The sequence below is a fragment of the Pteropus alecto genome, unplaced genomic scaffold, assembly GCF_000325575.1.
Source record: "Pteropus alecto unplaced genomic scaffold, ASM32557v1 scaffold226, whole genome shotgun sequence".
Lineage (NCBI taxonomy): Eukaryota > Metazoa > Chordata > Mammalia > Chiroptera > Pteropodidae > Pteropus > Pteropus alecto.
In genome coordinates, this window is record NW_006440132.1 from 1209456 (window position 1) to 1234597 (window position 25142).

Below are 25142 nucleotides of genomic sequence, written 5' to 3' on the forward strand. Positions count from 1 at the left end.
CTAGGAAGAAAAGCAAAGGAGAGAAGGAACAATTAGGGGTATCATTTTATAAACTATATAATAATGTCTAACCAATGTACTGTATACTTTAATCAAATAAATTTTTTTTAAAAGATGCTATAGTTAGACTTTTATATATTCCCTTTTAAACTATGCTTGTATGTATAGGTCAACTATATATAAAATTTCCCCCAACTTTGTCCCCGGAGTCCCCAGCTCCAGCTCGCTGGAGGGCTCGCCAAGTGCAGGCCTCGCTGCGCACGGCGGGGACCTGGAATCCGGGCTGCAGAACCCACCCGAGACCCACTGCCAAGTCCTTCCCGCAGGCGCCCGGGGCACCCCTGGGGTTCGCTCATCCTCGAATAGTCGCGGGCGCTGCTCTGCGCACGCCGCTGGACAAGCGGCGGTAGCTAGACCACGGTCACCTGCCTTCAGGGGGCGGGGTGCACGAACGGGGCTGGGGGGTCACACAGGCAACCCGACATCACCGAGCGGGGAGGCAGGGGGCTGGGCTGGTGCTGGGGGACGCAGGGGATCTCAAAGGCGGGCGCCCAACCCAACCCTGGGGCGGCCTACGGAGACTCCCAGGGGAAGTGGGGTCTGGTCCAGGTACGCCCGAAAGCAAATAGAAGGCCAGAGAGATGTGGGGTGCGCGATGCAGAGAGACTCCACGTGTGCAGGTCCCCACGGGTGAGACACGGAGATGGGAGCGGTGGAGGTTCAGCGTGGAGGAGAAAGGGGTCAAGGAGACGATAAGGAGCAGCCAGGGAAGTGGGAGGGCTGGGGGTGGGGCGTTTACAGAAGGGGTGCGGGAAGCCCAGGAGGGGCAAAGGTTGCGAAAGGAGGGGCCAAGAGTCTTGTTAGGTCCTGGCCGGAGGACTAGTTGGATAGAAACTGGGACAGACTCTGGGCGTGTGGCGACTCGGACACTGAGAATCTCTGGGGCATGTTTCTGGAGATTCAAGCGAGGAATCGGAGCGCCCATGTAGACAATCTTTTCCAGAAGTTTTGTTAAAGTGAGGAAGGCGTGTAGATGGAAGAGGAGTTTGGGATGAGGGTGAAGAGCGCTCTAAAGCGATGCGTGGTTAGGAACAGTCTCTGGGTTCTGGAATCCCCGCTCCTCTTGAGCAAGGCAAGGAACCTCTTGTGCCTCAGTTCCCTCATCTGTAAAACAGGAATAATGATGATACCTGCTTCATAGGGTTAGATGAGGTGGTGCCTATAGAAGTACTAAACGCAGCACTAAAAGGAGTACCTATTATTTTTCACTTTTATTGTCTGAGCAGCTCAGGCATATTTTCATGCTAACGGGAAGGAGCTGGTAGAGAGGGAGGCATCCAAGACAGAGGCGAGAGGAAAGGGACTAGGGAGAAACGAGGTCTTGGGTGGAGAGAGAAGTCTTGGGTGCCTGTTGGTGCCAAACCAAGGGAAGGAGGAAACAGATGGGGGGCTGCAGAGAAGTTTGCGTGTTTGGGGGATGCAGTTAAGGGAGTGCCTTTCTGATAAACTTTTCTCTGAAGTAGGCCTCAAGGTCATTTGCTGACAGGGCCAAGCCAGGGCTGGCCCAGGTGAGGGTAGAGGTCCTGATTTACACTGCAGTGCCATGGTACCCTGCTCTCTTTGCCAGCAGTCCCTGGCAGCCCCGCTATTGCTTCAGGGAAGGTGGGCATTTGAATTTATCTGGGGTCAGAGGACAACATCTGACCTGCTTTGCCCACTTGTGAAGCTCAAGCAAAGTTGATGGTTGCGAGAACGCTATATAAGCGTACTTTACCATTTAAATCCTTTCCTCTGATCTGGAGCTGGAAGGGCTGTGGCCATCATCAGAATACAATGTCAGAGCCTTTCAAGCACCTCACTTGGGCTGTGCACCTTGCCACGACCTCATTTAGTCATCACAGCAGTCAGATGAAGTAGGTATTATTATTAGCTCCATTTTACAGATGCAGAAACTGATGTTCAGAGAAGTTAAAGACCTTGTGCCACGATGCAGAGCTAGTAAATGTCCACTATTTAGGGTCCCAGCTCAAATCTGACAGACCTCAAAGCCCATGATTTGAAACCACTATGAAAGTTTATAAAACCCTAGTAACAGCCCAGCATGATCGATGTGAAGGGGTCATCTTTTCCTTTTGATAGGTGAGAAAACGAAGCTCTGGCCTCCTTCCTAGCCTCTGTAGACTTCCCCATGCGGGCTTGCTTTTGTCTCTTGTATGGGTGGAGACACACAGAGTATGGAGTCCCACAGACTTAGTGCAAATCCTGCTCCACTACCAGGGGCTGTGTGACTTCGGACCAGAGGTCTTGCTTCTCTGCACCTATACACAGCCCCAGAATTCCCAGTGGGCTGCTCTAAGGAATAGGAAGGAAAATGTTGCCCAGCATTATGGTGGATGCACCAGGAGCCGTAGTTCCCACACAACGGTGGATCTGTGTCTCACTTGGCCTTTGAGAATAACTCTCTGTGGCTTTGTGTTTGTTTTGAGCTTTGTTCTGATCAGGGCTGAGAAGTAGTGGTGCCTGATGCGGGTATGTGGCCACCTATGACTTCCTGAGTGGGGCCATGGGAGGAGGGCCCTGAGCCGTGTATGGTTCTGAGGACTTGGACTTGAAAGGAGGGGAGGGCCCTGTGTTGTCATCCTGACTGATGAAGAATGCCACGGGCAGGGCTGCACCATCAGAGTCCTCTTGCTGCCTCTGGTTGCCTTACTCATGGGTCCCAGAATCTCAGAGATGAGAGGAGCCCTGAGGACCACCTGTTGCTTCTCTTTTTTTTCAGATGGGGTAACCAAGAACCACTCTGCGGAAGTGACTTTTACCTGAGACGCTGGACAGAGCTAAAGCTCCTGGAACTTGCATTTTTGGACCTGCCATCAGGACCCTGGGGATTTCCACCTGGGTGGTGAGCACTCCCACTGGAATTCCAGGCTTCTCCAAAGTCTCAGAGAACATAGACAAGTCACCACAGCTGGTGTCTCTCTGCTGATGTCCCTCAGGGGAGGAGGTAGAGGAAGCCAATGGCAGCCTGAGGTTCTCCGAGAGGGGAACTCGCTGGTTCCTAAAAGTCCGTGACACAGTTGTGTTTTTCTCTCTGACTCGCTCTCTTTCTCTCTCTCACTCTGAAGAATGGACACTCCTAGAGCCTTCAATCAGCGTCCAGGGGATTTTTTTCACCACAAAGGGTAATTCCTGCCCCATCCTGCTGTGACTCAGCTGTGACGTTGAACCACACAAGCCAGTGAGAAGATAAAGTCATCAGACTCCTGCTCACGGAGGGGAGGAGAGGGGAGCCCACACCAGAATTCATCTCTTCTCTCAGCACAGACTCCACGGGTCTGGTCCCCTCCCCAGAGGAGCTTAGTCGGACCCCAGGATGGCTTCTGGCTCAGCCAGCAGCCCCCGCCCAGCCCCCGATGAGAACGAGTTTCCCTTTGGATGTCCCCCCACCGTCTGCCAGGACCCATCAGAGCCCAGGGCCCTCTGCTGCACTGCCTGTCTCTCTGAGAACGTGAGGTGAGGGGTCGAGGAGCAAAGGGCGGGTATGAAGAAGGTGCCAGGGAGGGACCCCTGATGGGAGGCAAGGGTGAGAGGAACCGGTGGCTTTGGGCAGGTGACTTCCCCTCTCTGGGCCTTAGTTTCCACACCCTTTTCTTGCAGTCCCTGACACTGTCCCTCCTGACTATTGCTGGAAGGAGAAGTAGCCCCAGACAGATGTCAGCTGCCACAGCTGAAGGCTGTCCAGGGTGAAGCAGAGCCTCAGGCTTAGCTGAGCTCTTTACTTAGTGTGTGGCTGGGTGCAAAGTTTGGCTTCTTTGTTTGTAAAATGCCTGTAAAGCTATTTTCTACCTCCCAGGATTATTACGAGGCCCAATCAATAATGTTCCAAAAAGTCCTTGTAATGATGAATGTAAACTTCCTTAGTAAATGATGAACTGCTATACAGATACATCTACATCTCCTTCCGCAATATCACCCATCACCTTGTACTGTTTGCTGAGAACACTTTTAAAGGGAACAAAGACATATGTTTATATATGTATGTATTTATAGGTGATATACTTATATATGTATAAGTAATATGAATATGTATATATTATATATAAATATGTACTTATATAAATATACATATTTTACATATATAAAAATCTACATATATGCATCCTATATAATACAAAAAATATGTGTATATTTAACATATAAATAATGCAGAGAGATGTGACATCAATGCAATCATCAGCATCCCACCACAAGCAACTATTACGTGCCTACTGTATGCCAAGCCCTCTTTCCTTTGGTCTTCAGGAGAGCTTTGGAAACGTGGATCCTCTTATTATCCCATTTTACAGATGAGGACAGTGAGGCCTAATGGAGAGATTAGGTCAGCTTGCCTCAGGCCCAATTCCTGGCAAATGTGCTCTTTAACTGCCATGCACCCCCAGCATGACCTTTGTGTGGGGCTTTACAGCTTAAGATGGGGAAACTGAATCAGGCCCGTTTGAGAAATTCAAATGCTTTGACGCAGGGGGAGGCTGTGAGGGGGAGGGGAGAGGTTGAGGTGGAAAGGCCAGGTTGTGGGAGTGGGGTGGTCAGAGCGTGGCTGGTAGTTCTGGACTATCTCACTCAGGCTTTTGCACTGGGCCTCTTGGCTCCCCTCCCATTTTTCCAAAACCTGGCAGAGCTGGGTAAGGAGCTGACTGGATGTTGAACAGGCCCAAGCCTGAGGTGCGGAGAGCCCGGTCCAGCTCTGCCCCTGACCACCTCTACCCTTGGCCAATCCATACATCCTCTGAGGCCTCATTTGTTTTCTCTGTAAAACAGGCCTGATCAGTGGCTCTGCCTGTGGATCAGAATCCCTTGGGAGCTTTGTAAAAGCCCCTGTGTCACCTGGTCAGAGTCTGATACTCCTGGTTAAGAACCTCAGGCTAGGTGTTCTCTGAGGCTCCTTCTTATCCTAATTGGCCATAGTCCTCTGTAATTACTAAAACTAAGAGACCAAAACCAAATAGAGGAAGCTGAGAAGAGCAAATATAGCCACACATCCACAATCTCTTGCCTGAACTCCGGCTCAGACACATTTTGGAATGCAGAACTTTTTCAGATTTTAGAAAAGCAAAACAGTGCATTACTATGCAATTCTTCCAGTGAGGATGGGGCAGCACCTTATAACCGAGCCTATTAATATTTCTGCAATGAAACATAAATATTCCTACCCAGTGGGATAAGGAAGGGCTATAATAGCCTCCAGTCACTCAGGGTCAGGTTTGGCTGCCAAAGAAGCTCACTCCAAACTACAGGAAGACCTCAAGTGCCAATGCTTTTTAAGGTTTGGGAATGGTCAGTCTGGGATTATGGGCCTGCTTACTCATTGATATCACCTGGGCAAGGCTTTTGGAGCTATCAGGATGGAGGTTGGTACCAAGGAGTTGGGAATGCCTCACTCAGCCAAATGTGTTCACCTGTCCCCAGGAACGGCGAGGATCGCATCTGTCCCAAATGCAGAGGACACGACCCCCAATCTGTAAGCCCAGGAAGCCTTCTGTCTCAGGAGAAGGTACGTTGGCATAGCCAGGAAAGGACATTTGTCTTTTTTCTTCATTTGTCAAGGTTGAGACTACTTAGGCAGCTGTTTGCACAGCCCTTGGCAGGTACCTTCCTCCTTGTCTTGAGTCTAGACTGAATTTGGTTTGTAAGCAGTAAGGAGACTGACAACACATTTGTGAAGCAACTTGCCCAAAGCCACCTGGCTGATCTGTGAGAACAACAGTTTAGACCGGGGGTCTACAAACTATGGCCTGTGGGCCAGATCCAGCCTGCCACCTGTTTTCTTACAGCCCACGAGCTAAGAATGTTTTTTTTTATATTTTACATGCTTATAAAAATTAAGAATTATATTTTGTGACACATGAAAATTATATGAAATTCAAACTTCTGTGTCCACAAATAAAATCGTATCGATACATGGCCACGTCCATTCATTTATGCATTGTGTACAGCTGCTTTAGTTGGAACAGAGGATTCAAAGCCCAAACTATTTCCTATCTGACCCTTTGCAGAAAAAGTTAGCTGACTCTTGATCTAGATAGTTCTTCCTGTCCCTGTTTGCCCTCAGACAGGAAGAGGCAATGGCTCCCATATCAGGCTCTGCCAAGCTGTGTCCTACCTAGGAATAAGAGAAAGCTTTGAAAGTGTGAAAGACCAAAGAGACGTCCTCTAGGCCTCGTGGCATAGAACCCCGGACCTTTGTGTTGGAAGGCCCCTGTAGAGCCCAGGGATTTCCACATGCTGACCGGAACTGGTCCATTCCCACTGGTTCACGATAAAATGATGATAAAAACAAGAAAATTGTAATGACTTTTTTTTATAAAGCCAAGTTCTTTCCATTTATACAATCAACCTTCACCCTGAGATTGTGCTCTCCGTATGAATGAAATGATAGTGGTAGTAAATGGTAGAATTTTTGATAAGGCCTTTACTTGGTAAAATTAAAAGAGAGCAATCATTGTGTTAATCTCCCAATTTAAAAAAAAAAAAAATGCATATCGATCCATGAATCTAAAGCTGTAAGAATCACTGCTCTAAATCTACGCCCTTCATGTCACATGTGTTCCCTGATGCTCGCTGGGAGATCTCAGTGTATGACTTTCCAGTGACCAGGGTCTCACTGCTCAGCCACCCTCACTGCCCTCACTGTGAGGCACCTGGCTCCTTGTAGCCAGAGCTCTCCCTTGCCACAGCCCAGGGGTCAGGAGCTTGGTGTCCAGTGTCCAGGGATGGCTCTGTATAATTCATTGCGTGGCAGAGATGACTCCTGTGCCTGTTTCTTTGTCTGTAAAATGAAGAAGCTAAGTTGGCTCTTCCAGGCCTTTCCAGGACCTGCGATGTCCAGATTACCGGTCAATGGCTGGCAGGGCGGCTCTCCCTCCCACCCATGGGAACCAGAGGCTGACAAGCCTCCACCTCCTTCTCCCTTCTCTGCTCTAGCTCCTCTCCTTCAGAGACTTGGAGGGATTTCCTGCCCCACACAGGGTTGATTTTGAGGGCTCTCCCATCCCCTCATCAATCCTCCCCTGTAGGCCCTCAAGGGAATAGTAGTAAGGATCCAGTGTATTTCCTAGAACTTTACACTCCGCAGCGTGGTGAGAGCTAATGGCATAACCTGATCCATGGAATAACTTTCTGAGCCTCCCTGTTTGGGCATCTTCATGGACTAACCATGAGATGTGAGCCGCACAGACTCATAACTCTGAGCCGCGTGCTCCACCTGCACAAGGAAAGGCACGGGCTAGATGCTCCCTGAGGCCCCGCCTGCTTGAATGCTCCAGGACTGTTGTTTTGAACTTGTTTTAGGTTCGCCTCTTAACAAAATTAATACACATTTTTGTATAAATCTTGGGTAATATAGATAAGAGGTATTTTAATATTTCTTAATCCAGTAGTTTTAATTTTTTCATCTTCGTTAATGTGACATCAGATGACAGTGGAAATGCTTTGATTAAAGGGGAGCCTGGACCCCTGTCCTCTTAGTTACCCCACTTCTTTTTCTCGCCCCAGCCCCTGAGGACTTTGGGGATGCCTAGGGCCCTGCAGAGCAGTTTGCAGCTTTTGCTTCCTTAAACCAAATGAAGCAGCTCTGAGGGTAGAATCGCAGGCGCTACGGGGTGGGAGGATCGCTGCCTGCGTTTGGGGGTGGGCAGACCCCTCAGCAGCATGGGTTCCGTTCTCACCCCCAGTTTCCCGCCTGATGTAGGCATCACCGCACCCCCAGTGGAAAGCTGGGAGGAGCGGTGTGAGCCAGTGGTCTGAGTCCTCCACAAAGCCACATCGTGGAAAGACCTGGGACTCCTCCAGCTCCTGACCCTGAAGGGAACTTTGGGGGACTTTTGACTAAAGGAAAGCAGCTGATTATAAGTCAACACTTTCGTATGTGGTAATTGCGAAGTCTGTGCACCTGGGGGTAAACCTGGGCCGTGGAAGTGGGTGGAAAGGCCGGGCCAGAGACCAGCTGAGCTAAGCCATCCTTGCAAACACTGTCCATGCCATCTGCTTATCGGTCTGTCCTCATCCTCTGACCTCACTAGATTATTATCTCTCCAAGAAGTCCTCAGAGTCATGACCCATTAGGTAATATAAGAAGCAGATACTAAAAGGTTACTGTTGACCTAGTTAGAGGCTTGGTCCACGCCTGGAATGGCCTTCCTGTAGAAGCGACAATGAAGTAGCAGAGGAGCTGGCGGCTGGAAAATAACATTCAACTCTGTCTGCCTGCGACCCTGTGAATGGGATTGTTTCTATTACTTTCTTCTCTTTCGGGCCACTCAAGGTCAAAAGCAAACTGGCATCTGCTGCCAATGGCTTACAATAATGCCTTAACTTATTCTAGAATCAGAAAATGATAGGAAGTCAAGCTGTCTAGTCTAATTTCCGTTCTGTTCGGGATTCCTGCCAGGTGGCACGTCCTTCCAGTGATGGGGAGCTCAATACTCCATGAAACAGCCACTTGCACCAGAGGGTACTCGGGTACCGTTTTCCTCTGTCCTGAGCTGAAGTCTGTCTCCCCTAAGGCCACAAAAGTCAAGTCAGTCAGCATCCTGTCCCCCGAGGAAGTCCTGCATTTGAAGAAAGGTGCTGACCACATCCCTCTTGAGTCTGTCCTTAGTCTCTATGCATGTCTGTGTCCTTTGAAGTGTGATGCCTAAAAATGAACCCCCGAACCCTTATACTTCTGAATTTGACAGTCTCATCTGTAACTTCAGGATCCTGTGACAGCCGGTCTCACAGGTGATATCTCTATTTCACCACTAGGCGTTATATCGAGGCTCAGTGAGGAGGTGTGCCTAGACCAAAGTCATATAGCAAAGGGACTCAAAGCCAGGCTCTAACTCCTGCCGCCTAGGCATTTTCTCCTCTGCTGCCTCCAGATGTTTTATGCAGGCTTAAATAACATAGTCCGCCTTAAGTGCTGGAATCCACCAAGTGCTATGGAGAAACAGAAATGAGCAAAACTACTTTCAACTAGGAGAATCAGGCAGGCTTCTTACAGGAGGTGGCATTTGAGCTGAGCAGAGGTCGCCAGAGAGGAAACTGGCTTAGGCACAGAGGAGGACAAGAACTGGCAGGCAGAGGCAGGCTGACTGGGTCTGCCCTGTCGCCGCAGAGTACCTTTCCTTCAGCACAAGCTGAAACCTGAGCAGAAATGGCCCCTCCAGGCATCCGGGACCTCAGGCAGTCTGTGCGCCCAGCGCAGTGGTATGGGCAGGGCCTGGCACACTACAGACCCTCTGTTCTGTGTAGTGGCTTCACAGAGGTGATGCTCATGTTCTCGGCTCACATTCTCGGAGGCCTGCAGGTCGCTGAGTGGGGGTGCCTCTCGATGGAACCCTCTGCTGAGCCTGTCACAAAGGGCCTGGGGTAAGCAGGGTAGCTGAGAATACCACACACCCCCAGACTTCCCGGACGCAGACAGAAGGACAAGTGTTCCCTCAGGGCTGGGATTTTGTTTTCTCCGTTTCTGTTTCCTCCTCAGAAGAAAATCCACGGCAGATTTTATTTTTAGCAGCTTGAGGCAATGAGACCACTCACGGGGCCGCTCGTGGCACCAGACATACACCAGGCTTGGCCTAGGACTGAAGTCCCAGCCTTCCTCTGTAACCCCAGCCCGGATCCCTCTCCTGTCCCCTCAGCCCCTGGCCTTCAGACGAGGCTACCCTTTGGTCATGGGAGGGCTCCCTGATGTGGAGGAAGGACCCTGGACAAGGACTCCAGGCCCCTGGCGTCTACCTGGCCTCTGCCCCGAACTCGCACTGCCTCCTGCCAGTCACTGCTCATCCCTGAGCTTTGGCTTTTTCATTCAGCCACCTCCTCAAGTATACAAGCCCGGTGTTGCTTCAAGCAAGCCAGTCGTCCAGTTTTCCCATCTGTGTGAAGGTGAAGGTCGTCTCGCTCTCTGCCTGCCTCAAGGGATGATTGCTGGCATCCCATGAGATAGCATGCAAAAATGCTTTAGTCCTGTAAAAATACAAATACAGTTAGGGACGTTCCTCACCAACCTGAGGAAATCCAATGGGAAAATGGGGTTTTATAGAAGTCATTATTACGAGTCTGAGATGTGAGGATTCAATGTTGCATGTATATGACAGCCACTGCGGGAGGAGAAGGATGTCCCAAGGGCAGTGCTTAATCCCCAGGAATAGCACCACCACTAACAATCATGCTGCTGATGATGACTGACATTTATCGAACACTACATTAGGCAGAATGATGTTCCCCAAAGATGTCCACGTGTTAATCCCTGGAACCTGTGTATACGTTGCCTTACATGAGTCTGTCTGGGCTGCTGTAACAAAGTACCACAGACGGGATGGCTTGAACAACAGAAGTGTATTTTCTCACAGTTCTGGAGGCAAGAAGTTCAAGACAGGATCGATTTCTTCTGAAGCCTCTCTCCTCGGCTTATAGATGCCAGTGCCGCCTTCTTCCTTGGTCTTCTCGTTGTCTTCCCTCTGTGTGTCTGTGTCCAGATATTCTCGTAGAAGGACACGAGTTGTATTGTTTTTGGGCCCACGCTGACGACCTCATCTTAATGTATTTACCCACTTAAAGACCCCATCTCCAAATACGGTCATGTTCTGGGGGTTAGGGTTTCAACACATGAATTTGGGAGGATACACCTTAGCCCGTAACAATGGCAAAAGGGACTTTGCAGATGTCATTAAATTAAGGATCTTAAGATGGAGAAACTAACCTGGATTATCTAGGTGAGTCTAGTGTAATCACAAAGGTCCTCATAAGAGGGAGACAAGAACGAGTCAGAGAGAGATGTGAAGATGCTGTGCTGCCGGCTTTGAAGCGGGTGGAAGGGGCCGTGAGCCAAGGAATGCAGACGGCCTCCAGAAGCTGGAAAAAATGAAACAGATTCTCCCCTAGAGACTCCAGAAGGAACACAGTCCTGCCGACACCTTGATATTAGGACTTCTGACCTATAGAACTGTAAGAATAAATTTGGGTTGTTTTAAGCCATTAAGTTTGTGGTATTTTGTTATAGCAGCAATAGGTAACTAATACCAGAATTTCCATGTATTATCTCATTTAGTCCTCACCGTAACTCCATAAGGGGGGGCGGGGTACTATTATACCCTTTTTGCAGAGGAGGAAAGTTAAGATATGGAAAAGTTAATACTCTCCCAGGGCCACCCGGCTAGCATGTGAAGTGACCAAAGTGGGCTCTGCACCCTGGCAGGCTGGCAGACACCCCCTTAACGCCTGTGGCACTCTATGGAATTGGTGACTGATTAACTGATGACGGGACTGTGGGCAGCCTGGCTGGCCACTGAGGCCTCTGAAGACCTCTCGGGTCACTCCTGCCATTGGAGACTGTCAGCCATTGGAGACTGGTCACGTTCCATACCCATCCACACAACAGAGATGACCCCAGCATTCATAGAGCACTTTCCACCCAAGCAACGGGCTTTTCCCTGTGCCGGCACACCAGTAAGGCTCAGCTGCCAAAAGAACACGTGCCCTTCCACCTGCGGGTGATTCTGGACTTCCAATCTCGTATCTCATCCCTCCTATGATTTTCATTTCCAGCTTAGAACCACAGAGAGTTCGTGTCATGGACTTGGAGGGAGTTTCAGAGCCTGAGAGGTTCCACTAGTCTGTTCACCTGGAACCAGGTCTACACCTAGCGTCAGGCCCTCCATTGTTCCCACAGGTCAGGAAGCTACCTGCAAGGCGAGGCTGCGTCACTGCACACTTCCCAAAGCCAGCTCGGTCTCTCTGCCAAGGCTGCCCTCTACCCAGCCCCGATAAAACATCTGTTTTTCATTCTTCGTTGGGAACAACTTGTGCTTAAAGCCCGGGGTGGCGTGGCGAAGAGGGGTTGGTCCTTTGCAGGGCTGTGTTCTGTGTCCCAAACCAACCGTATTCATTAAGTCCAAAGCTCTCGCTTCTTTTACTTTTGAAAAATAATAACCAGTGTAGCTTTGTATTTGCTCAGCCCTAAAGACCTCTGTCGTCCTCTTTTATTTATCCAAATCTCCTTTCATTTTACCCCCTTAGATTATTTTTAAAAAACAACAACAAAGCTCTTTGAAAATCAAGATATTATTTATAGGCAATAAAATTCACTCATTTTAAGTGCACAGTTTGATGAATGCCAGTAAATTTATATAACCATGTGAACACTGCAGTCAAGATGGCAAATGTTTCTTTTCTGCACCTTGTGCCCTTGGTTAGTCTCTCCCAGCTGCAGCCTCACACGTCCACTGGTCTGCTCTCTGTCACTGTGGTTTTGCCTTTACCAGAATCTCATAAGAATGGACTCATCGTAAGTCGTCTTATGGGTTTGATTTCTTTCATTTAGCATAATGTTTTTGAGGTTCCTCCATGTTATTGCGTATAGTCTTTTAGTCCCTCTGATTGCTGAGTAATGTTCTGAAGGAAAAAAAAAAATGTGTTTATCCATTCACCAGATGATGGATATTTGGGTTGCTTCCAGTTTGGAGCTTTTATGAATACAGCTGCCAGGAACATTCACATACACACATAAACATATGTTTCAGTTTCTCTTGGGTAAATTCCTAGGAGTAGAATATGTGGCTTGTACGAGAACTTTATAAGCATGGTTTGTTTGTAACTTACAAGCAACTTATAAGTCACTTTGTAAGCATGATTTAACTTCATGAGATACTTCCATAGTTTTTTTTTTTTCCCAAAGTGGCTATATTATTTTGCATTCCCACAAGCAACATTCATATGTTCCAGTTCCTCTACATCCTCTTCAAAACTCGGTATTGTCATTCTTTTATAATTTTAGCCATCTAGCGAGTAGATAGTGGTATTTCATTATGGTATTACATTATAGTTTGCATTTCTCTGATGACTAGGGAGGTTGAGCATCTTTTCATAGACTTGTCATTTATACATCCCCTTTTATGAAGTATCTGTTCAGTATTTTATCCATTTTTATTAGGTTGTTTGTCTTCTTATTACTAAATTGTAAGAGTTCTTTATATATTCTGAATACAAGCTGTTTCCAGATCGATATTTTGGAAATAATTTTCTCGCGGTCTCCCGTGGACTTCCTCTTGACGAGAGATACAGTTGACCCTTGAACAATGTAGGGGTTAGGGGTACCGATCCCTCACATCGTAGAGAATCCATGTATAACTTTGACTCTCCCAGAATTTAACTACTAAAGTTGTCCCTCGTTATCCATGGGGATTGATTCTAGAACCTTCTGTGGATACCAAAGTCTGCGGACGTCCAAGTCCCCTGTATAAAATGGCGTAGATCACCGCATACAGTTGGCCCTCTGCATCCACAGACTCCCAACCGCGGATGAAAAATAATACAGATACTTATTGAAAAAAATCCTTGCACAAGTGGACCTGTGTAGTTCAAACCCACATTGCTCAGGGATCAACCGTAGTGATACGGTGTGGGAAGAACCCTGTGGCTATGCTGCTTCCTTACTGTTCCTTCTTGGGCAAATCCCTTCCCCTCCGTGAGCCTGTTTCTTCATCAGTAAAATGAGAACAAAAAACCTGCTCTATCTTCCCCACAGTGTCCTTAGGGGCCGAGGAAGAATTAGGGCCCTGAAAGCATTTTGTAAACTCCTTCGACCTATAAATAGCTTAAGGGTAATGTCAAGGTGCTATTGAGTACTGAGACCCTGCTGTGCCCCCGCCCTCAGGCTGTGCATTATCCAGGAAGGAGAACAGAGCAGGGCAGGCACACCGCAGTCTAGGATGGGTTGCCAAGGAAATGTGCAGAAGGCAATTGTGCACAGTGTCCCATGGACTTCTGGAGAAGGAAGGTGTTCACTTGTGCAACCAGCATGTCCCAGGTGTCTCCTCTGTGCCAGGCCTTGCCCTTAGCACCAAAAACACAGCCGCGACCCTCACAGAACTTCCAGACCAGTGGGGACAACCAGAGACGAATGGTGATGATGGGGCTGTGTGGCTCGTGCCCTGACAGAAGTAGCAGCTCTGCCCAGGATCACAGCAGGGGCCCTGATCCTGTTTTGAAGGAGGGTCACAGAAGGGCCAAAGCTTGAAGGGTGGAAAAGAGTCAGCCGGGCAGAAGGAACAGCATGTGCAAAATCATGTGGCCCAGCCCAGCTTATGCCCTGTTGGATCCTGGTACTTTGCAGAGAGCCCCAGTGGTTGTTCCTGGGACTCCCTAAACATTCAGTGATATGTTATTATTTCCAGGATCACGCTGAGGTGGCTGCCGATGGAGTTGGGTGCCCCTTTGCAGGTGTTGGCTGCTCCTTCAAGGTAAGCATCTGAGTGTGAGAAAGGACATCTGTCTACTACAGCCCTAGACCACTGGGTCTCCCCACTTCAGCTCCTCCAGGATTTTCCCACAACATCAAGCTAGTCCTCTGAATGTCCCTTACAATAATGACTTTCTTACTAGTAAGTCATTTCTATACTCAGGAAAGTTCTTAAGATCTCATCTTAACATTGTAGCATCCCTAAAATGACACCACCACCCCTCCACCCGCCATGCCTCTCTCCATGGTTCTAAATCATCATTGTGCTCAAAGACAGAGCAGGATTGTTGCTGTCGAGCTGGGAGGCACATGGCTCACGGTGGGCCTGTCTGAGGTCAGGGTATTCCTCCGAACCCTCTCACTGCACGCAAAGCAAATTCCCTTTTTCTGGGTGAATGGATCTGACTTTCTCTGGGAACTTTTGGTGGCAAGACCCTCCACTGCTCCCTGGTACTCCCTCCACCTTCTCGTTTTCACTGACCAGCCCTAATGTCTCGGCAGGGGAGCCCAAAGTCCATTCAGGAGCATGAGGTCACCTCTCAGGCCACCCACCTAAACCTGCTGTTGGAGTTCATGAAACAGTGGAAGGCCCGGCTGGGCTCTGGCCTGGGGTCCGGGCCCATGGCCCTGGAGCAGAATCTGTCCGACCTGCAGCTGCAGGCGGCCGTAGAGGTGGCCGGTGACCTGGAGGTGGACTGCTACCGGGCGCCCTGCTCGGAGAGCCAGGAGGAGCTGGCCCTGCAGCACTTCATGAAGGAGAAGCTCTTGGCTGACCTGGAGGGGAAGCTGCGTGTGTTTGAGAACATTGTCGCCGTCCTCAACAAGGAGGTAGAGGCCTCCCACCTGGCCCTGGCCGCCTCCATCCACCAGAGCCAGCTGGACCGCGAGCACATCCTGAGCTTGGAACAGAGGGTGAGCATGGGAGGCAAGGGGACCTTCAAGCCTGGCTCAGGGGGTTCCCTCTGCCCCACCTTGTCTCCTGACCAGTGGACCAGCCTTTTTCCTGTTCATTCTTCCTGTTCAGAGCAGTCTCACCTCCATCAAAGTCTCCTGTGTCCCAAGACCTTCCGGGAGGAACACTGAGTCATAAATTACAGTCACGTTCAACCCCACCCCCCACCCTCCATCTAGTGCTTCATTTCCTTTGCTTGAATTTCTCCTATAATAGGACACTCCCTCCCCAAGCAGCTCACTCCATTGCTGGACATTCTTCACTATTAGAAAGTTCTTCCTTATACTAAACTGAAATTGGCCTCTCTGTGTCTTCCCTGCATTGTTCCTGGCCCTGCTCCTCCGGGTCCACTAAACAAATCTGCCTTCTAGTCCCCATGGAAGCAGCCAGTGATTAGGCTAAATGCCCCCAGTACCTTCACCTTTTCATGCTAGCACGCAGTTTCATGCTGTTATTATATGCTCTGGCTCAGTCTCAGAAGGATTCCACACATTCAGAGTGGTAGTCCCAGACCAACTCCAGGTAATCCACTTATCTGACAGCTTTTGTTTGAGCAGGACCGTCCCTCCTTTGTTCCAGAGCTTGTACTTTTCTTAATATCACCAATCACCGTGTTAATACTGCTTTTTTCTCTTTTCTGTTTTTTTTTTTTTTTTTTACCAGCAACATTACATCACTGTCTCATGTTGAGTTAGGCCTGGATTTTAGTTGCATCTCCACCATTAACATGCCGCATAGGCCTGAGCAAGTCACCTTCCCTGTCAGAACTTCAACTTTCTCATCAGTAAACTTAGGGATTCAATTTCTTTTTTTAAAAAAAAATTCTTTAAGAACACTCACTTCTACTCCTGACTTCCCTACCCAAGCACTCCCAAGGATCAATCTATAGAAGACCCAGGCGCTGGGTTCAAGTGACCGAGTAAAGCCTTCATGTATGTGACCCTTGCCCCAGTCAGAAGGTGGACTCTCAGAGGGCAGCAACCACATCTTCAGTTCAAGAAACTTCCCAGCTCTACTCTTACACACCAGGCACCATGCAAGGCACGGACACGGAGGAAGAACAAGCTCCCCAGCCCTCGGCAGGGGAGACCGTCTATCAGGCAGGAAAGACAGGATCCTAACTGCTTTCATAAAGCTGCTGTAAGGGCTCTGTCAGAATGAGAGGGAGCAGGAGCGGCTGAGCCAGGCCGGGGGCCGAAGCCCCCCCAGAGGAAGGGCTGTGTGAGCCCGATTCCTGATGGATGAATAGGAGCCGGAGAAGGAAGGAAAAGGAATTCCAGGCAGGAGGGACAGTGTGTTCAAAGGCAGATAGACATGCCTGAGGGAGGCATGGTCAGGAAGGAGTATTTGGGGGCAGATCCGTCTCCATACCTCACGGTCCCCACCCCACCCCCAAGCCGGGGCTCGTGTCCTGGCTGAATGGGCTTCCCCACAGGTGGTGGAGTTGCAGCACACCCTGGCCCAGAAAGACCAGGCCCTGGGCAAGCTGGAGCAGAGCCTGCGCCTCATGGAGGAGGCCTCCTTCGATGGCACCTTCCTGTGGAAGATCACCAATGTCACCAGGCGGTGCCATGAATCAGCCTGTGGCAGGACTGTCAGCCTCTTCTCCCCAGGTAACACGTCCCTAGGGGCACGGAGACCTGCTGTGAAGGCAGGCCCCAGTGGGCCCAGGAAACAAGGATGGGGAGCAGCCATATGACAGCCATGCTGTGTCCAGTTAGGCCAGTATCCATTCAGGCCACCTACTATGCTGGGACCGCAGAGAAGGCAGGTGCCCGGCTCAGCCCCATAGCGCATGTGCTGTTTGAACTGGGCACGCCGTCCACCTCCCCGAGTGTTAGTCACACTCTGCAGATAGGAGTAAAATTGTTACTGACTTTGCTTGGGCGTCGGATGTGAAAGGAAGTGCAAATGAGAGGGAGCAGAGGATAGTTCGCACAGGTGAGTCCCGTGGGACCCCGCCCTCAGCGGTCCGAAATCAGACAAGCAGAGAACTAGGCGGATGATCGTGGGTAGCGCATCGGGGAGTCTTGTGTAAATCAGGGCAGTTCTTATTCATTTCTGGGGCCCCAGGGCCGGGCACAGTGTCCTGCGTAAAGCAGTTACGTAGTAGCTGTTTCCCTTAATTAATTGATATCTCTTCATATAACAATGTGTATATTCAGCACAAAATGCTCAGACCTGTGTGCTCTGCCTTTTGCCTCATTCTTGTGCACCTAAGTAATCATTAAAGAGGATTTCTGCCGATAATGCTTTGAACGACCGCTCGGCTTTGCCCCAACTTCATACCTTTCCTGTCCATCAGCTCCTCTGATGCACCCAAGACCGACAGGGCAGGGATGAAGAGAGGTGTCAGAGTTTGCTCCATATCACACAGCAGGGCCGGGTCCCAAAGCCAGGCCCCTTTCCTCAGGAGCAGGGGCAGCCCCCTTCGTGGGGTGGCCTCACCGCCAACTCACAGGCTTTTCCTCCTCACTTCTTTGCAGAGAGGCACAAAGCAAGCATTGTCTTTGGCTTCCTATTCCACCAAGAAGACGTAAGGGACAGAGATGAATCAGACTGTCAGCCTGTCCCTCCTCCACCCCTTCCTGCCTGCCCCACCACACCCTGTCCCTACTTACCCCTCTTAGAGGGGCCCTTGTGGTGACAGCCATTGGAACCCACACTGCATGGCCCTTTCAGCTGCCCCAAGAAAGAACCCGCAGGCTCCTGTGCTTAGTCACCAGGGGATGATTCATCCCTTAGGAGCCTTTGCCAAGGGCGCCCAGCAGAACTGTGAGCCGCCTCACTCTCCCCCATTCTCCCAGAGTCCCCAGCCACTTGGCCCAGGGCAGCAGAAAGAAGTCAGTGTTGGGAGGTAGGAGGCCTGGCCCCTAATCCTGGTTCTGCCCTCAGCACACTCTGAGGCCCACCACTTCCCCCTCGCAGGGCTTGGCTTCCCAACTGCAAAATGCAGTTTGGTTAAATCAAAAATGTGGTCCCAGAGCCAACAGCACCACCATCCCCTGTTAGCCATGTACATTCTCAGTCCTCACCCAGCACTATTGAGTCAGAAACTCCAGGAGTGGTGTAATTGGCCTGGCAATCTGTGATTCCGATGGCCAGTTGACAGCCACTGGGCTAGATGATCTCCAAGATCCAGGTCCTTTTTGACTGTATATAATGTAGAAGAATGCTGGGTCCCAACCCCACATTTCTTAGTTTCGAGCCAGTGACCTTGGGCATGCCTAACCGCGGGCCCCAGTTCCTTCATCAGCGAAGTCCAGCACTTTGCAGCTGCCTCTATGCTGACTCTGGCTTCCACATTTCAGCTTTCTACACTGCCAAGTACGGCTACAAGTTGTGCCTCCGGCTCTACCTGAATGGGGACGGGACGGGAAAGAAGACCCACCTGTCGCTCTTCATCGTGATCATGAAAGGGGAGTACGATGCTCTGCTGCCATGGCCTTTTCGGAACAAGGTACGGGGCCACGGGAAACAATAGGGGTGGGGTGGGGGAAACCTGGGTCCTGGTCCTGGTTTAGCCGTGAACTGTCTGGGTGACCTGGGCAAGTCCCATGCCCTCTCTGCATTATCAGTTTCCCCTTTTATAAAACAGGAGCCTGAGTTCACATCTAGTAGCCAAGGCTCCCTTCAGCATCATGAGTCCAGCGGCAAAAACGCCTGGATCAACACCACTGGGAGGCATGTAGAAATGAAATTCACATGGTGGGGTGAATAAGGAAAGCTTCCTGGAGGAGGTGCTGTCGGGTTAGCCTGAACTGGCCGCATTTTTAGAAAAAAGGAAGGAGGCAGATACCATTACACACCTATTAGAGTCGCCAGAATCCAAAACACCGACAACACCAAATGCTGACGAGGATATGGAGCAACAGGAACTCTCCTCCACTGCTGGTGGGACTGCAAAATGGTCCAGACACTTTAGAAGACAGTTTCTTAAAAACTGAACTGCTCTTACCCTATGATCCAGCAATCACACTCCTTGGTACTAACCAGATAAGTTGAAAACTTAGATCCACACAAAAACATGCACATTTATAGCAGCTTTATCTATAGTTGCCAAAAGTTGGAAGAGCCAAGCTGTCCTTCAGTAGGCGAATGGGTAAACGAACGGTGGTACATTCAGACCATGGAATATTTTTCAGCACCAGAAAGAAATGAGCTCTCAGGCCATCAAAAGATATGGAGGAAACTTAAATGCATATTGCTGAGTGAAAGAAGCCAATCTGAAAAGGCTGAATACTGTATGATTCCAGCTACACGACATTCTGGAAAAGCCAAAACTATGGAGACAGTAAAAAGATCCGTGGTTGCCAGAGGTTGAGGGGAGGGAGGGATAAATAGGCAGAAAACAGAGAATTTTTAGGGCCGTGAAACTATTCTCTATGGTACTATAATGATGGGTACGTGTCATTATACATATGTCCAAACCCATAGAAGGTACACCACCAAGAGTGAACCCTGACGTAAACTAGGGATGTAGTGTCATCGATTATAACCCATGTCCCATGAGGCGGCAGCATGGAAGGTTGTGTGAGGGCGGGGTCTACGGGAAATCTCTATCTCTTCCATTCAGTTTTGTTGTACACTTAAAACTGCTCTAAAAAATGAAGTCTATTAAAAATGTTTGAAAGGGCGGAAGTGCCACGTGGTCTGGATATGAGTCAGTAGGTCAGTGGTTTCCATACCTGCTGGGGAGATTTTAAAATGACCAGTGACTAGGTCACACGACAGTGAATGGTGACGCCTGAGCATCGGTATTTTTTAAACTTTCCCAGGGAATTCCAAGTGCAGCCGAGTTCGAGAACTGCTGCGGTGGTGGGCGATGAGAAGCTGTTTCATGCCCTGATGGGCATTCCAGTGACATATGCCGGGGGAGAGGGTTTGTGTCACTGAAATCGTTAGCTTCTTAGAGGCACACATATCTGCCCTGTGCAGACAGAGTTCCATTTACGTTTCCGGGGGTTGACTGACAGCCCCTCAGCAGAAAGCCTATCTGTTCCTGCCCCCGCACCTTGCCCAGGAGGTTTCAGCATAGTTGATGATCAAACATCTCAGAGCAGGAAAGGGCATTACAGGTTATGAGTGCGTCTTCCTCGTCAGTGCTTAGTCACAGTTTTAGCTCGCAACAGCCAGCAAAACCGATGGTCGCATCCAAATTCCCCCTTCCTGTAGGATAGATTCCTATCCATGGCTGATTCCTAATCACAGGACAACCAGGCATGGTCCTGACATTGTTTCTTTGACTCTTAACCAGCCTGAGCTCAGGGTCAAGGGGCTACACAGGTGGCAGACACAGAGCTCGGTGCGCTGCCCAGGGCCTGACCTCCACCATGTCCTTGCCCTGCAGGTCACCTTCATGCTGCTGGACCAGAACAACCGTGAACACGCCATTGATGCCTTCCGGCCCGACCTGAGCTCTGCATCCTTCCAGCGGCCCCAGAGTGAAACCAATGTGGCCAGTGGCTGCCCACTCTTCTTCCCTCTCAGCAGGCTGCAGTCACCCAAGCATGCCTACGTGAAGGATGACACCATGTTCCTCAAGTGCATTGTGGAAACGAGTGCTTAGGGCGGGCAGGGCCACGTGGGCCGCACCCGCGTCCTGAGGGAGCACCAGCCTAGGCTAGGGGAGTAACAAAGTGCCCAAGGGCCTGCCCTTGGTGCACAAGGCCCCAGGGCACACCGATGGCGTGACCTGAGCAGGGCCGACAGACTGGCTGTAGCGGCCATCAGCTTAGAGTGGCAGAACCTTGGGCTAAGCCCACAAAGGCAGAGGATCCAGAAGGAGGTTGGTGGCAGGACTGTTCCCTCTGCACTGACCATGCAACACTGGAGGCCCGGGAGCCACTCCAGCCCTGAATGCGAGGTGGACTGTGACCAAGATGGGGAGGGAATGGGGACCAGGCCTGGGGCAAGGATGGTGAGCTGGAGGTGTGAGACCTGAGCATGGGACGGTCTCTGTAGGGCCACCATGAAGACCTGGAAACGTGCTTGCTGTCTTCCTGCCCAAGATCAGACCCAGGGGGTAAAAGGGACAGGGTGCCAACGTGAACTCAGTCTGTCCAGGCGTGGACTGAGTCCCCATCTCTTAGAGTGAACAAGCAAAGTCCGAGGACTGTGCTGGGGTAGAGGAAGGCATCAAATTGGGGGATGGATTTGAAGACCTTCAAGGTTACTTCTAGCCCAGAAAGTCTCTGAGTCTAGGCTTTCTGGCCCAGGGCTGCAGGGATTCTGGAAACATCCAGGTTCCTTATGCCCTCCACGTTCCTCACTCACCTTTAGTAGCACCAGGTGGGCTGAGCTGGCCCACACAGCACCTGCCACCCAGGCCTGGCAGCTCGGCTTCCCCCAGATGCAGCGGCACACACATGCCCTGCGTCCTGTGCCTTCCGGCGGAACTCCCCTTCGCCTCCTCCAGGCGAAAGCAGGCCACTGAGCTCCCGGGGGTATCCAGAAGGAGCACGAAGAAAGGGAAGCATAAACTCGCCACTCCCTGCCTGGGGTCCCAACGCCTTCCTTGCTTTCTAGAATCCCATGTCACCTGATCAACCGAGGTGTTCACTTCTCTCGTTGACTTATCAGGGCCTCTGAGCCACTAGCAGAAGTTGTTTTTTTTAAATATGCATAAAATCAAAGAATTTTTTTTTAAATCTCTTTCGAAGTTTTCATGAAGCGTGTGGTTGTAGGAGTTGGTCGTCACTGAGCCACGTTGGAAAAGACCATTGCCACGTTCTCAGTGGCGCTGCCAGCCTTGCAGGTGACGTCCGGGGCCGGTGCGCTGGCAGGGACATCCCCCTCGGTCTCAGTCTTCTCCTCTCTGTAATGGGGGGAGCCGCCCCAGCCCACTTCCTTCCCTGGGTTCCATGGACCTCACAGGAGATACTGCCAGGAGAGACTAGAGACCTACCTCGCATGGCCTGGCTGTGGCCTGTGTTTATCTTCTCACCTTGGAGGCCTCACACAACCAATTCCTACTCAGACCCTTGCCCGGCTTCCCAGAGACCCCAAAGCTTCATGCTACCGCTCGGAGCTCTCGGGCAGGCGCCCAGCCTTCCCTGCAGCTTACTCTTCCTCCGCTGTGATCGATGGCACTGCTCACACCTTCAGGGTTGGCTCGGTGAAATGGGCCGGCAGCCCTGCCTGTTCTCCCTGAGAAAGTCCTTCCAAAAGAGGCGAGGGAGCAGCACAGCTCAGTGGGCTCGATGCATCAGAAAACCCAGATCCAACCTGAGTCTACAGCTGGTACCCCATCCTGCCTCAGCCTCTTCATTTGAAAACGGGGATATATACGGGGTTTCTCGAGGCCCAAACACAGTAATGAAGCACTAGTGCTTTGTAGTATGATGGCATTTTGCCATGCAGGAGGGACTACGAACCTGTCAGGGCTCCTTTTTCTTGTCCCCACTGCTGACAGCCTCTCACTAGTGGAGACCAACTTGCTTCCTCGATGAGTGTGAATAATAAGGGAAGGTCTAGCCTCAAACGTTATGGGACTTCTACCTCAGAGCTGGTGTTCTGGCAATAACATCCTCATCCCCAGTCATTGAGTGCTGTGGTAAGAAGGGGTTTGCAGGACAAGCTGCTGCTCGGGACAGCTATTACTCTACACCTTCAGTGGCTTTTTCCTGATGGGAAGAGACACAGACTCTCTTTAAACACTGTGAGAGGCGGCCATTCTTTCAGTAAAGCTTTACTGAGACCTGTGCCAGACCCTAGGCAGGGGGAGGTAAAATGTGCGCCCTACCCTCAAGAAACTCTTAGTTGAGTGGGGGAAACCGATCCCTAAGTAGATCATTGAAACCGACACGTAAGAGAAGCTCAGAGAAAACAGGATTCCAGATCCGTTGGGTGAAGCAGGGAGGGCTTCATGGAAGAGGTGGCATTTAAACTTGGCCTTAAAGTAGTTTGAGATGCAGAAGATAAGGGTGTGGGGGAAAGTAAAATCACGGAGATGGAAAGCAGCCTTGGCTTTGAGTTAGAACCATGGAGCAGAAGGCAGAGAGGTAAGTTGGGCTGGAGCACAGAGGCATTGAAGGCGGTTTCATCTGCTGGAACCAGCATGGGATGGGGTTGGGGACATCCTACATCTCCTGTGTGTGACCCTTTGGGCTGTTTACAGCAGGATGAGACAATGATTTAAAACATTTACTAATTTATCTTCCAATAAAGCCCTATTTTAAGTGCACCAAACACCTGACATTTCACTTCTTTAGAAGTAAAAAATAGAAACGATACTAACATATAATAAAAATATATTACTAATATATAACATGTCTACTTATTGAGGTATAGAAGTATTAAATAAGATATTTACTATAAACTCCAATTTCAGAGTCCTTAAAAAGTAGGAGTGTCTTTCTCCCACTGCTTGCCTCACATCTTACTGCAATGGCTAAAACTTTCAGATCAATGTTAAATAATAGTAACAGACATCCTTATTGGGTTCTTCATTTTAACTGGAGAGTTTCTAGGATTTCACCCAAAGAGCCTGTTGATCAAGCAATCACGGCATTATAGCTATCACATAAACACCACGCGAAAATCACAAATTATTCTCCCTTAAATTTGAAAACTCAAAAACTGACAACTTTATTTATCGATTATACATCCATGAAGCTGGAAAAAAGGATCTCACTGGATGTTTCTATGCCTTTTTTACTTAAAGAGTCAGTTCCTTACCTTACGAGTCAGTGACTCTGGGATACACGGAGCAAACCCCAGGAGGCCAGGCCACATTAAAACTCCAGCAGGGCTCCCTTCCCTCTGAAGCTTGACTAGAAAGGGCACTGGACCTGGAGTCCTTTAACTCCATTTCAGAGCCCGACCCACTCTTTCTAGCTGTGTGACCTTAGACCAGTCACTTTACCAACTCTGAGCCCAACGGTCACCATGGGTGAAGCTGGATAACCAAGTCCCTGGCTGTTATTACAGTGTAAGATTTGACACACAGAGGTTCCCGGGAACGTTCCCTGAAGCTGATGTTCCAGCGGATTCTGTGCTGAGTTTATTTAAGGGAGAGAATCCCTAAAGCCTTCTATCAGTCGTTTATGGGGTGTTCGCTTGGCAAATCCTCCTGACAGCTACCATGCTAGTTGTGGTAATCAGCGGTCAGCATCTGAGTGCACAGGGTGGTGGGGGACACAGGCAATAAATGAACACAAATATTTGAGCCTTCCCTCAGTGAGGGGTGGCCAGGGCCTAGAAGGGGAGTGGCTGGTTGCCGGGGGTCAGTCCCCTGGAGTCGAGCCCAGGCCACCCAGCACTCACAACATATGGAGTACAGTGAGCTGGCCTGTATTCCCAGCACCTTTTCCTGGACTGTGCCAGGCCCGCCCCAGGCAGCCGGGGCCTCCCAGCAATAAGAGGGGACCTACGTCCGCTTCTTTCCACAGCTGCCTTCCACAGGGGCATGGCCAAGGCCAGTGAGGGGAGGGAGCGCCTGCTGGACAAGGTGGATTGGGCATTGCATTGCTGGCCCTCAGCCACTTCTCCAACAGCCCCTACGTACTCTGGGAACCAGCCTGAAGAGAAGAATCCAGGTGGACCCAGGGGCCACTGGAATCACAAGAATCCCATCGCTTTGTTGTAGAAAAGTAATAACATTTAAAATTAAAAGTCCTAAGATTGGCTCCAGGGCCCCAACCAACCTTTCCGACCAGGTTTCCCTTAACTTTATCTTATTTCTCCTTTGTGATGGAGCCCTTTGTCGTGGAGTCCATGACTGATTCTGTAGGGATCACAGAACTGTATCAGGTCACAGCTGACCTTCAAAAGTTGGTTTGATGAATGACTGGGTAAGGGGATGCTGAGTACCAACCATATTCCAGGCACGATTCTCACATTCATCTCATGTCCCTTACAGAAGCTCACCACCATAGCATCGTCCCTGTTTACAGATGAGGTAGCTGGGTT

General features: G+C 50.1%; 1 protein-coding gene and 1 long non-coding RNA gene across 4 annotated transcripts; one reads left to right on the forward strand and one right to left on the reverse strand.

Moving 5' to 3' along the window:
• The first annotated feature begins 224 nt into the window (after positions 1-224).
• TRAF1 (TNF receptor associated factor 1) lies at positions 225-23420 on the forward strand. Of its 3 annotated transcripts, none has more exons than XM_025050438.1 (9): positions 225-406; positions 2780-2902; positions 3126-3513; positions 5467-5551; positions 14214-14279; positions 14780-15190; positions 16666-16843; positions 18542-18690; positions 20581-23420. In XM_025050438.1, exons 3-9 carry the CDS (start codon positions 3374-3376, stop codon positions 20797-20799), a joined length of 1248 nt encoding a protein of 415 aa, XP_024906206.1. In that variant the 5' UTR covers positions 225-406; positions 2780-2902; positions 3126-3373; the 3' UTR covers positions 20800-23420. The 3 variants fall into 3 exon arrangements, with proteins under 3 accessions (XP_024906206.1, XP_006917137.1, XP_024906207.1); XM_025050439.1 differs by lacking the exon at positions 225-406 and adding an exon at positions 530-690; XM_006917075.3 differs by having other exon boundaries at positions 227-346; positions 2780-3513.
• On the reverse strand, positions 15197-18083 carry LOC112484024. Its single transcript, XR_003047860.1, has 3 exons — positions 17852-18083; positions 17520-17748; positions 15197-15342 (listed from the first exon to the last, which is right to left on the reverse strand). It is a non-coding gene; the product is annotated as an uncharacterized LOC112484024 (long non-coding RNA).
• Positions 23421-25142: the final 1722 nt, after the last annotated feature.